The sequence below is a fragment of the Ambystoma mexicanum genome, chromosome 11, assembly GCF_040938575.1.
Source record: "Ambystoma mexicanum isolate Mex_15411 chromosome 11, UKY_AmexF1_1, whole genome shotgun sequence".
In the NCBI taxonomy this organism is placed as follows: Eukaryota; Metazoa; Chordata; class Amphibia; order Caudata; family Ambystomatidae; genus Ambystoma; species Ambystoma mexicanum.
In genome coordinates, this window is record NC_090934.1 from 643,475,348 (window position 1) to 643,489,236 (window position 13,889).

A 13,889-nucleotide genomic window follows, 5' to 3' on the forward strand; every position below is an offset into this window, starting at 1 on the left:
AGAAAGGATGATATTTTGTACAGGTGGCATGTATTTTAAGGTTAGTGCCTCGAATTGCACGAGTCACATTAATCAATGGCTCCCCACATACTTCCCCACCTACCGAATGCCCACATTCAACCGAATAATAATATCAATCAAACAACTATCGAATACAATGAATTTGGCCTCTTTCCTTATACTGTCACTCTGCATCCCAGCTGGTTCGGCCTGTAACGTTGAGGACATGTCACTCACATGAAAGGTAGAATCTCTGATATCGTCTTCCGCTATGTTCAGTGATATTGAAGGTGTTTCATTGTAGTCCACTTCATTCTCTTCCATTGCAACATCTGTTCCTTCTCCGGCAATGGGTGAATAGGACAATTTCTTCAACTTTCTCGCGGTCTTAGTTTTTGCGGGTGTGGATTCTGTGAATTTATCTCCAACTGCATCCGAACTACCAGGAGGACATTCACTATCAATGGCTGGTGGTGGTATAGCTCCGTTGTCAATCACTTCATATTCTTCCCATTGGCACGATGCATCTCCAGTCTCAAGTCCCTGCCAAAAGGTTTGACAAGCAACATCTCTCGTTCGCTTCACTGTCTGTGTAGATCTAGTTCGTACACCCACTCGCAACTAGAGGACAGATTGGAAAAGGGATGTTCAGTTTAAACACAACTTACAGTATTGAACTATTAACAGTGAAAAACAACATAATATAGTGACCAGGACACTAACCTTCTTTTGCTTTCTTTTCTTTGAAACTTTCTTGCCTCGAACTTCAACATCAGGACGCTGTTGCTCCGACTCGTGTGTGCATGTCTATATAATAATATATAATATATAATAATATCGAAAACACAAAATGTACTTGGGGACCAATACCCACGTACATCTCAATAGCAAAACACGAATGAACGCTTTGTGTAGAACATTCAAACGACAATTATTCACGCATTGTTGATCTAGTTAGATGGAACTGTCAAGATCCATACCTCGGGCTCCTCATAGACTTCCATTGATGATATTATTGAAGATGATGCTTCAGTGACTCCCTGAAACACAGTAATTGCATTAGTATGGTTTTCTATTTTGATAAAAAGAACAGAAACTTTGTGCAGGCGTGAACGGCTCATCTAAATAGACCTGCACAAATGATCAGTTGTCTAAAATAAATAATGGATATGTAAATATGATTCGATTTGCTTGATCGTTGGAAGTGTCACCACCCAGAGATCTGCATCAACTACTAGGGGTGATGTTCTTGTAGAAGAAGCTCCGTCATCTCCCTGAAACATAGTACTTGCGTTAACAAAGAAGGAAGTATAGCGGATGTAATCACGTCATATGATTTCGCTTGATCAAACTGTCAGTATCCATACCTCGAAATGCATAAGAACATCAAGGGACGATGTAACTGCGGTGCACACTTCTGCAAGCTGTTGCGCCGACCCGTAACTGCATGCTCCCCCTTCTTCTTGGACTAATGCTCCATCGACTCCCTGAAACATAGGACTTTCATTAGTAATGAACACAAAATTGAAAAAAGAAGACACATAGGAGGGCGACGGAACTGTCCTGAAACGTACCTCGAGCATCTGAGTGACATCAACGGTAGTCGTCAATACGTTGGACTCCTCAGCATCTCCCTGAAAGACAGTACTTGCATTATTTTGGATAACAATAATTATAACTGAAAACAAAGACTAGAGGATGAGTACAAGGGTGTACCATTAGGTAACATAATTACACGATAAATTAAAACTATTGATTTACATGCCTAAAACAAGTCAGTGGCAGAATAGCCAAGTAAGATTACCCGATAGGCGCTTGAAGTGGCTGATGACTGCAATAATGACACGGATGGAGAATCTTCCGCCTTCATATTGAGTGTATACATAAATGGGGAAATTATTGTTAGCTAATGCTACACACTACCGCAAGGCCAAGAGATAAATACATAAACTTGACTCACCAGTGGAGGGATGTGGACGAATAGAGTGGGAATAGCGGTTGAGAGCAATTTTCGCCTCGCTCGCGGTGTGTTCTTCTTTATTAGCAATGATGTGGAGTACATGTCAGAGGTAAAGTGCCTGCTGCAGATGCGGTATCGATCACCCCTCTTGTCCGCAAAGACCTCTAGGACTCTACTTTCAAGCTCAGACGGTGGATATCCGCAATATCGGACCCATTCTCTTATCTGATCTATTGTCTTAGGGAAAACATGCATTATAGTACCTTCAGATTTATTATGGGTCTTCGAAGGGCAACCGCCAATGGAACAGGCAGGCATTGTGGAAAGTTCTGAAAAGTAAAGATCAACAATTCTCTATGAATACCAATGTAAACTCAGAACATGTGACTAGTTCCTTGCATGTACTGTCTTGAACGAAAAGAAATTGGACGCAAAATGATTATGGTACATGGCCTTACCTTGACGAACAAACAGTTAGATGCAGGGATCAGAGTAGTTTCTTGTCGTAGAACAGGGAGCAGTTCACAGGTTACAAACTGACGAGTTTCCTCGAAGTGGTCACGGAAGTTCACAGAGACGAAGAGCAGATAACCAGCACCTTCACGGGTTGACTAGCAAAGCGCAAAGAAGTGCTCATTAGAAATATGAAGTGGGTTATAAAGAATTCGAAACAGGGGTGTGTTTGTGAATGAATGACGTATATATGTCGTGGCATTATGTGGATTGCAGGGGGCCGTCCAGCGTGAGGGGGGATGCTTGGCAGGAGACACGGGGTCTGGAGGTAGACATGGGAACAACAACCCATGCTCTATAGACCACTTTGAAGTGTACATGGTCTTTGGCACCTCTTGGCCTTTATCGCTCCCTGACTGCTCCAGTTGCCAGCACAAGTACCCCGGTGCGAACTGCCTTTGATAGGGCGGGGGGTGGATTGGGGCGGTGGTCGTGCAGACAAGACACAGGAAGACTCGTGAATGGAGACACACTTATGTGGATTGCAGGGGGCCGTCCAGCGTGAGGGGGGATGCTTGGCAGGAGACACGGGGTCTGGAGGTAGACATGGGAACAACAACCCATGCTCTGTAGACCACTTTGAAGTGTACATGGTCTTTGGCACCTCTTGGCCTTTTTCGCTCCCTGACTGCTCCAGTTGCCAGCACAAGTACCCAGGTGCGAACTGCCTTTGATAGGGTGGGGGATGGATTGGGGCGGTGGTCGTGCAGACAAGACTCGTTTGCCGCAGGGCCTCACCAAGGAGAGGCCATCTAACTGCATGTAAGAGGCTGGCTGCAGGATCTAGTACATGGAAGGCAGGGGGGTGAGTTTATAAATACCTCACCCTCCCAGGAGAATATATGTGTGCAGTTCACCCTGGAGACCCTGGATGCCTAGGCAGTTAGTCAGCAGCAGGCTGGCCTGTGGTGGCAAGGCGGCACGGGCCAGAGGTGATCATCTCTGTACCCGGTGCCCAAAAGGATGATTTATTATGATCAACCATATTTACCTATAACCATGTTTTGTATCAATAAAATACAACGGCCTTCCTTTTATTGCCAACGCTTGAACAAATCAAAACAACCATTGTTAAAATATATATTGGGTTTTATTTTGGATCTTAATTTCAATTGAACATAAATAATAAACATTACACATTGTAAATTTGCGGTTGCAGCACATCCAGGGAAAATCCGCGGTATTGTCCACTGTCGCTGGGGAAATGTTGTCTAATGGCAAGTACCGCACAGGCAGGTATTACTCTCCGAACGCGGTGTCCGAGCCTCCCGTGAAGCCACCAAGTGAAGCAACGATAGGCCACCAGCCTGTACCACCTGTGAAAATGAAAGATGCAAACTGTTTTAAAATGACAAAACTTTCTTATCACTGTCGATTCAGGTAAAAAATGTCATTCTGCTTTGAAAAAAATTCTATCTAGAAAATGCACAATATGGAACCAATTTACATGCATTCGAATGATATGTAGATGTAATTTTATATGTGGGAGACGACCATGACATAGTAGTGGCATCACTGACATCACAACCAGAGTATACTTACTCGTTACTCGGATTACGCGGACGAACAGTGCCACGAAGTTCGTGCATAAGCACCATCATCATCCTCAACACGGTCCGTGAGAGGCAGGCTTCCCTGAACTCTGGCAGCTCGGTGATGCATTGCGGACTTGGCTCGCCTTCCGAAATGTAGGCCAGGCATCCCGAGTTTTCTCGGCAGCAGCAGTTCTCCTCCTCAGTTGGCATTAGCTCGCACCGATTGCACGTGCACCAGGTGGAGACGCCGTCCATGCGACATGGTCCAGGCTCTTCATCCGTTGACTGGTCCTCCCAACTGCCGTCCGAATCCCCATCGTTTTCGCGTGCTTGCCTTTCCAGTAGTTCTTCCTCGGTGTACTCCGGCTCGTACATATACGGCATTATTGTTGCCATTATGTGGTAAAGAAAGTAAAATAATTTATAGCGGTGGTACTGGTATCTGTTCACACGGGCTACAATCAACGAAGGTAGCTGACCAGAGCACAGAAACGAGTCACAGAATACTCAAAGTAACACAGAGAGAGGAATGGATTCGAAAATCTGCTGCTGTGTGTTGTGAAACGGTCTGTTTATACTTATTGAGGAAAGAGGCGTCCTGCCATTTCCATGGCGACACTTCATTAGTTCAGGCGCAGCGATTGTTGACACGAAACGGGAAATGGGCGGTACGCGTCTGCTGATGTCAGGCTCAGGGGCGGGGGATTTGATTTAGTGCCGCAAAAGCAGGTGAGCCAGGGCGATGGGGGGAAATGATAGGATTATCAGAAAATGGTGGATGTTTTCGAGTGCGTTAATGGACGAAAAGTCGGGTAAGGTCCATAGGAAAGTTTTCTACGATCTACCGATTTATGCTTAAAAACACATGGCCGAACCGTAGGAACAATAAAAAAAAAGTCCCGGAACTATCCTTTAATGGGCCAAAACAAAGGAGGATTTAGTCTACTTAAAAGAGCTCTCTCCACAAATAGAGAATCATTGCTCATGATTTGGAACTCGGTCTGCACTGCGATACTTGTCAGTGTACACCAGACAGCAGATCCACTGATCACTAACCCAATGCTGGTAAAGTGAAAACTATTTGAGCTGGATTGGAATGATACTCTAGAGACCTGAGCGAAGTGCAAAACTCTGGGGAAACCGTGTGGGGACGAGAGAATGAGAGGATCTCTCCCCAGTTATTTAGCAAAATTTCACTGCAGCCATCTAAGAAGACTTTTCATGCGTTTTCGCTTGAACTTGTACCCCACTAGACAAGTGGTGGCGCTCCAGAAAGACAAGACAACCTCGGACTTCTCTTGTAAATTGTGTAAACATCATTGTGAATCGCTGTTCCACATCATGATAACCTGTCCGATACTGATTCCTCTTTGCCTAAAACATTTAGGCAAGTTCTTTGATGAAACAACTACCTTCACAGCGGAGGAATGGTGGACAATTTTGACTATAGACTCTAGAATCTCATTGACACTAGCCTTGCTTGCGTATTTAAAGGAGCCTTTTTGACCTTGGAACCAGAGGCATGAAACAGGATGCAGGGTACTAATTATTCTTCATTTCACACAGGCTTTGAAGGAAAACCATTGACTAGAATCTATGTTTTATTCACTCGATCTCCCTGGATAGTTCTCTGGGATTTCTGAGTCGGTTTCTTAATTTTATTGTTTTATCCTGATTCTTTTTCTTTTAACTTGTTTCTTGGAATTTGTTTTTTTTCTTCTTTCCTTTTTTGTTTTTCGTTTTCTCTGTGTTTGCTTCTGTATTTTGTAGATAAATAGCTAAAAGGTTTCAATTGTAAACCAAATACTTAATCAATTTTTTTTTTAAAGAATGATTTTGTAACACTGATATGGAGATGTGAAACACATTCAGAGTACCCAATACTGCCTCTTGTAAAGCATGTTTTAAATTAATGTAAGGCTTTCCATTAAATAATTAGAATTTGCAATGACTTTACCCTGCAATATCATGCAATTAATGACAAACAAACCAAGACCAAAGATGTATTGATAAACAAAATTTGCCAATTCAAAGGAGCTTCTATATATATGCTGCCTTGCAAAAAGTAAACATCATAAACTGCAGGTAGTAGTCTACAAAAAACTGATGGACAAAACATTAATTGCAAATCACATGATAGGTTTAGTATAGTCACGAGGAGAACAATTTACCATCTAAGTATTATTATAAAAAAGACAATGGGCCTCATCACAAGGTTGCCGGTCCGGATACAATGGTAACGGTAAGCTTACCGGTACCATTGTATCTGGACCGGCAAACTCCGAGTTGTGCCACAGGTGCCTTTCACTCCGCCAGGTCTGCCGTTGTGGAATGAAAGGCACCAGCGAGCACAGCAAGCCTGTAGCACCAACACCGCCATGAACGGTGCAGGTGCTACAGGCATCCCCATTCCCATTGAGCCCTATGGGCTGAAATTGGAATGGGAATATACCTGCACCGGCACCCAAGAAAAGGACAATTACCGGTTCCGGTAGGTCCAGAATATCCTGGTAATTGCCCATTCACGGGTGCAGGATTTTCATGCCGGTTTGGAGGTAGCCTTGCTGGTTTTACTGGCAAGGCTACCTCCAACCTTATAATGAGGCCAATGTATAATATGAATTGAAGTGGTCTCTATGCCACTTTGCTTCTAAGACACATCGGGACTGATTAGGAGGCTGGCCAGAGCTGTGCCTGTAATACAGGCACGGCTGCCGCAGGTTTTTTTACGGCGTCCAGGAATGGGCAATAACCGGGTCATTACGGCATTGCCGGACCCAGTATTTGCCCATTCCTGGGTGCCAGGAAATATTCTTCCCCATTCCCATTTGAGCCCCAGAGAGCTCAAATGGGAATGGAGAAGCCCGATGCACTGGCACCGTTATAAACGGTGCCGGTGCATCCAACATGCTTTGCTTGCCAGAAAGGCAGAAAGGCACCCGGAAGCACAACTCATAGTTTGCCTGTCCGGGAACTATGGTACCGGCAAGCTTACCAGTACCGTAATTCCGAGACCGGCAAACTTATAATGAGGCCCATTGTCTGCCTATTTTAGCTTTCCACTCATTAGCTGAGCAAGTGTAAGGCACACTTCCGAAAAGCTTCCTTAGTGTGCATGGGAAACAGTTTGTCCTGCTGTCCCCAACAAACGCTTTGATGCTTTGATCCTTTATTGTAAATCGCGCCATTTCACTCACATTGGAAGAGGTGGCTTATTTTGGGCAGCAGCTGGGCCTTGTCCATTTCAAATAAACCTACTAGGCGTGGGGGAGTGGACTTAAAGCAGTCCATTTCTTAACGGAATATAAAGTAAATGCACAATACATTTAAAAAAAAAAACAAGAAAAGAAGACTCTTTGAAGCTTCTGTTTTTTTCCCGAAATATGTGAATGTCTCACTGCCTCGATGCTCACAAACTGCTTGAGCAAATGTCTCATCACCTCATGGGGCAAGTGTTTTTCTCCTCTGTTCATCATCCCATGTGGCAACTGTGCCTCTTGTGTTCTTGTGCAAATACTCCTCTTAAATGTTCAGCACCCAATGCAGAGGTGCTGTTCATTGCTTCCCAACACCTCATCTGGCAAATTCTCATCTTACCTGTTCAGCACTTCCTGGGACAAGTGTGGGGCTCCCTGCACGATTCCTCCAAAATCAAATGGCAATGACTGTCTTGATTTTCTACTGGATCAGTTTGCCTCGTGTTTTCTTCTTCTTTTTGCAAGTGGGAGTGTTCGAAGCAATCCTAGGGGAGAGCTCTACATTTGTATCTACAGAGCTGTCATTGCTCCTTTCCTTCTTGGTGCAGAATAGTATACAACGAATTAGGCACTGAGGTGAGAAGAAAGGACGCTATTCCTATTTCTGAAAAGAAAGTTGAGAGGAAAGTGAGATGGGAATGTGAAGGTGAGTGCGGGGTATAGGATGCGTGGAATAATTTCAGATCGCTCACACAGCCCAGTTGTGGGCGTCCTCTAAACTTCCGCAGCTTGCCCAGAATCTCCTTGTATCTGCGTTCCTTGATCGCCTTTCTCCTCTACAGTTGTGTGAAGCGGCACTGAGTGTAGCACGCCCTCCTATTTCAAGGTCCCGGGCATTTGTGCACATGCCCCCAGACATTTCTAGCATGGCCGACCGCTGCCCAGAATGGGGTCCCCAGTGCCTTTTCTATGTTAATTGGTCTTTGCACCGAAGTCATTCCCATAGGCACTCATTTTAATCATGAAGTCGAATATGTTTTTTCTTTTGTTTTATTTTCTGCAATACCAATACCACCTGAAGGGTTCTCTTCTTTTAAAATGCACATTTTGGGATTGTACGTTGTAACATACTTTCTCTACTAATCGTGTACTGGTGTCTATTTAATCTAGGCTAATGCAAAACTGGTGGTCCAGGCGGAAGATCAGAAAAGGTGGTCAGATGGTAGAAAATAAGGTTTCTCTTCCCCAGTGGGAAAAGGACTGGAACCTACAGCCGATGAATGCACATGGACTAATGGAAGAATATCTTGAAATGGGTGAGCATACATAGCATCTTATGTTCATGTGCAGATGGGATTTTCTATGCTTAGGCTTCTACACATGAATATCCTTCTATTCAAAGTCAAAGAGCATTGTAGCAGGCAGATTCCTGCAGTTCAAGTCGTTACCAAATCCCACTGGCGTGGTTGGAGCATTTCTTTAGGTTAAGAGGACAGAAAAAATAACAACATTTGATATGTGTGGATTCCATGTTAATAATTCGTTCGATTTTAGCTCTATAGATGTTGAATATGCACTTATTCTATTCTATTTTGATGGTAAACGTTTCCATATCGTACAGCCCACCTTAAGGTTACTCTCCATTCATTCGCCTATTATTCACTCCAAATTGGATGAATCAGGCCCAAGCTTATTTATGTAAGGCAGACGCATACAGGCTACCCAAGTTAGGACCGCATTTAGACTGTCTAGACGTCTGATAAACAAACCACCTCCTCTGAAGCCTCCTCACTTTCTTCATAAAAGTGCCAGAATGCGAAGAGTAAAGTAAAAGTGCACAAAGCAGTGGCAAGGCCAGAAAAGTATTGAGAGATGCTTTGAAGTGTGCAGCGTAGCATGGCATTGAGTGAGTCCCTTCAGACATTCCAATCAAGACCGTGGCCGTGTAGTTATGGTTAAGTTGCTGTTTCCATGGGAAGAGCACTTTTTGGGCGGCTTATAACTTCGCTCCCCCTGGACAAATCCTCATCAAACTTTACAAAACAAGCCCACTCTGAATTGTTTTGCAAAGTTTGGTGAGGTTTGGTTCAGGGGGGGAAAAGTTATAGAGGGGGTCCCAAAACTTCTGTTTTTCCCATAGACATAATGGGAAAAAATGTGCTCATGCCTACAGCCCAAACCGCTGGACGGATTTACACCAAATTTGCGGCAGGGGTGGTGGCTTGGGCCCGAAAGTGTGCTTTTGTTAATTTAGTGTAAATCCATCAAGTAGTTTTTTTTTTAAATGACTAAAACTTAAGTCAAAAAAATGAGTGATATCTATGTCCGCTCTGCGGACACACTTCCCTGTTCTCTCCGCGGTCAGGGTCCTGATTGGCTGGGTGATCCGCGTCAGGTCCACAGACATTCGACGTGCTCGCTGATTGGGTGGTTGAGAGCGTGTGGTGCGTCACATTTTCTGGGCACGCGCACCATCTTGTATCCGCGGACATCCGCGGACAGCGTGGTGAAACTTGGTGGAAAAATACTATTTAGTCAAGTGTGTTGGTGTGTAAGACTGTTTGGGGAGGGTGGGGGAGTAAGAGATGGGTCAAATGTTGTATTTATTTAGGTGGCAGGCACCCCTGTTGTGTTTGTTCTGACCGCGGACAGCAGCGCTGTCCTTAATGTTCATAGTTTATGAAAATGGGGTGTCCTAAGGACACGGTACCTGTCAGTATTGTTTGCATGCAAATCGAAACTGTTCTAAGAATACATCAACTGTTCTAGGATGTTCGCAAATAAACAAAATAGGGGTGTCCTGAGGACGCTATTCCTGTCCGTATTGTTCATAGGCAAGTTGAAACTGTTTTAAGAACACATCAAGTGTCCTGGGATTTTCGTAAATAAACAAAATGGGGGTGTCCTGAGGTAGACAAGTTGAAACTGTTCCAAGAACTCACAGGGTGTCCTGAAATGTTCGTAAATAAACGAAATGGGGGTGTCCTGAGGACACTATACCTGTCAGTACTGTTCTTAGGCAAGTTGAAACTGTTCTAAGAACACATCAAGTATCCTGGGATGTTTGTAAATAAACAAAATGGGGGTGTCTTGAGGATGCTATTCCTGTCCGTATTGTTCGTAGGCAAGTTGAAACTGTTCTAAGAACATTCATATTGTTTGCGGACATAAAAAGTGCCCATATGGCATAGTTAAAATGTTTGATTCTATGGGTGTGATATGCTGCGGTGGTTGCGGCCAGGGCCTAGTGTTTTGGGTGCATGGCCGTAGGCCGTAGGCCATGCACCCAAGACTCTAGGCCCTGGCCACAAGCACCGCAGCATATCACACCCATAGTGGCTTATAACTTCGGCACCCAAGACCAAATTTATAAGCAACAAAGTTATAATCTACTATGGGTGTGATATGCTGTGGTGGTTGTGGGCAGGGCCTATAGTCTTCTAAGAACACATCAAGTGTCCTGGGAAGTTTGTAAATAAACAAAATAGGGGTGTCCTGAGGACACTATGCCTGTCCATATTGTTCGTAAGCAAGTACAAACTGTTCTAAGAACACTCATATTGTTTGCGAACATAAAAAGTACCCATATGGCATAGTTAAAATGTTTGATTTTATGGGTGTGATCTATGGGAGTGATATGCTGTAGTGGTTGTGGCCAGGACCTAGACTCTTGGGTGCATGGTCAAGACCTAATTTATCAGCACCAAAGTTATAAGCCACTATGAGTGTGATATGCTGCGATGGTTGTGGCCAGGGCCTATAGTCTTGAGGTCATGGCCAAAGACCATGCACCCAAGACCAAATTTATAAGCACCAAAGTTATAAGCCACTATGGGAGTGATATGCTGTAGTGGTTGTGGCCAGGACCTAGAGTCTTGGGTGCATGGTCAATACCCAATTTATAAGCACTGAAGTTATAAGCCACTATGGGTGTGATATCCAGCCGGTCAAGTGGCACAGTGAGTAGAGCGCTCGCTTTGACATCCGTGCAGAGCCTGTTAACGCAGTTTCGAATCCCGGCGGGGCCAAACTCAGCCTTTCATCCTTCCGAGGTCGATAAATGAGCACCACACACCGTGGGTAATAAGCAGCGCTCAGATACCTGAGGGTTTGTAGCGCTATATAAATGCCAAATTATTATTATTATTATTATTATTATATGCAGTAGTGGTTGTGGCCAGGGCCTCGAGTCTTGGGTGCATGGCCAAGACCAAATGTATAAGCACTGAATGTTATAAGTCACTATGGGTGTGATATGGTGTGGTGGTTTTGGCTAGAGCCTAGAGTCTTGGGTCCATGGCCAAGACCAAATTTATAAGCACTGAAGTTATAAGCCACTATGGGTGTGATATGCTGCAGTGGTTGTACTTATTATAATACACTTACTGTTTGGTTTGGTTACTGGAGTACATATATTCCTTGTCAATTTCTGTGATAAAAGAAAAGATCATGTTACTATTGGTAGTTTGTAATGACTTAGATCATTGAATAATAGACATTTTTTATTTATTTTGACCCTCATATTTAGTAGATTACAAACCAGTGTACTGTGCATTTTGCTCAGTTTCTGTGTTTGTTGCTAGAATCTTTGGGTCTGTGGGAAAAAAATCCATATCGGATTAAAAAAAAAACTTTTTTTGTTATGCTACAGTCCATTTGTTTGTTTGTTTTCATTGTTTACTTGTTGTTTCTGGCTAATGTTCTATCTGTTGGCTTGTTGCAGATTTTTGGAGCAGTTAGATACCAGTTGGCATATTCTAACTGTCTATTTTTTGTGATAATGTAGTGGTATTGATTTATCTGTTTGGTTATTGCAAAATCTTAGGGCAGTTAGATACCAGTTGGCGTATTCTAACTGTGTATTTTTTGTTATAATGTAGTGGTATTGATTTATCTGTTTGGTTCTTGCAAAATCTTGGGGCAGTTAGATACCAGTTGGCGTATTCTAACTGTCTATTTTTTGTTATAATGTAGTGGTATTGATGTATCTGTTTGGTTCTTGCAAAATCTTGGGGCAGTTAGATACCGGTTGGCGTATTCTAACTGTCTATTTTTTGTTATAATGTAGTGGTATTGATGTATCTGTTTGGTTCTTGCAAAATCTTGGGGCAGTTAGATACCAGTTGGCATATTCTAACTGTTTATTTTTTTTTATATAATTTAGTGGTATTCATTTATCTGTTTAGTTGTTATAGAATCTTGGGGCAGTTAGATAGCTGTTGGCATATTGTAACAGTTTATAATTTTTTTAATTGAAGTTTTGTTAATGTTTAAGTACAGATTAGTTATTACATTTTGGTTATAAGAAGATTAAATAAGTGTTTGTAAGATTTGCTGGTAATCTCTGCTTTAGAGTAATGGTACTATCATTACATTCGAACCATCCACATTTTTTTTTATATGCAGTTTAGTGACCTGCATTGGTTGTGGCTCCTGTGAGGTAGATTATACCTATTGTTGTGAAAGTTTTCTTACCAAGTGATACTTGACCATGTGTGAATCCAGTCAGCTTGCGGTTGTTTTTGGTACCATCTGCATGTAATGTAGACGCATTAGTATTACGTATTTACTATGTGTTTGTATTAGTAAGGTGGAGCGATTATCCGAATTGCAGGTAGTACATAATCTACCATGGTTTGCATTTTATACAAGTTGCTGAAATTTAACAAATTCACAATTAGGTATGGATACATACACGAAGCGCTCATAAGGGATTTGTTCCTGTGTCACATTGTTGCAGAGAGTGCATGTATGTTTTCACATGTATGAAATCGGGGAGATTTCATTTATAGGTATGTTTTTGTTTTCCAGTACTTGTAGTAAGTACATTAGAAATTCTTGTGGATCTTCCTGTGAGTTTATAATGAATTTCACCATTCCAGCACAGTAGTTCAATTGTCGTCTTATTCCAAAAACACTATATGTGTTGTCAGGATTGTTTGCTGCATTTCTGTGAAGTACTAACATTTGCAAACACAATGGGTCTGTACTGTGTGAGTAAATGTCAACAATTGGTGGTAATTGAAATAGAATATTCATTGCTACATTTGCATAGCAACTTACACCAACTATATTTGAGAATTTAAATGGTCCAGGTAGTTCTGTATCTAACTGCTTTTTTTGGAGTTTGTCTTCCTTCTTTAAAGAAGTACCTGGTTTACTTTCTCTAATTGATTCTTTTTTGTTTGTGGTACTTCATGAAGTATTAGTTTCTTTTACTCTCTTTGGAGGATTTGCAGTGACGTCCTGTTGCATTTCAGTTTGATTTAGTTTTCGTTTACAACGTTTTAGTTTTTGTGGAACAGATTATGTGTTTAGATGGGGAGTGTATAGTGAGCGAAGTCTATTATATTCTAAAATGCAAGGAATATCAGCGTTTACTTTACTTGTATCAAAGTTGATTAGAAATAGACCGTCAAGTGTACGTAAGCGTGAGACTGCTACATAGCTCAAGCCTTCTTTAAAGACTGTGTTACCAATATCTATCATTGCTTTGTCTGGGGTAAGACCTTGTGATTTATGAATTGGAACTGCGTATGCAAGAGTTAGAGAAAATTGTTCTCTGCGTACATACATATCTTTGAAGAGAAGGAATCTAGCTGTTGAGCGTCCTATCCGTTTTACTTCTGAAAGTTTGTCAAAGAGTATATTGACAAACTGAATTTTGTTGTCACGTGGGTATGT

General features: G+C 42.5%; 1 protein-coding gene across 1 annotated transcript in view; it reads left to right on the top strand.

Moving 5' to 3' along the window:
• Positions 1 to 13,889, top strand: part of ANO3 (anoctamin 3) — a 2,087,603-nt gene that overhangs the window by 1,883,701 nt on the left and 190,013 nt on the right. Inside the window, exon 21 of the mRNA XM_069623502.1 lies at positions 8,376 to 8,521. Within this exon, the coding sequence (XP_069479603.1) occupies positions 8,376 to 8,521 (146 nt within the window). The remainder of the gene's footprint in view (positions 1 to 8,375; positions 8,522 to 13,889) is intronic.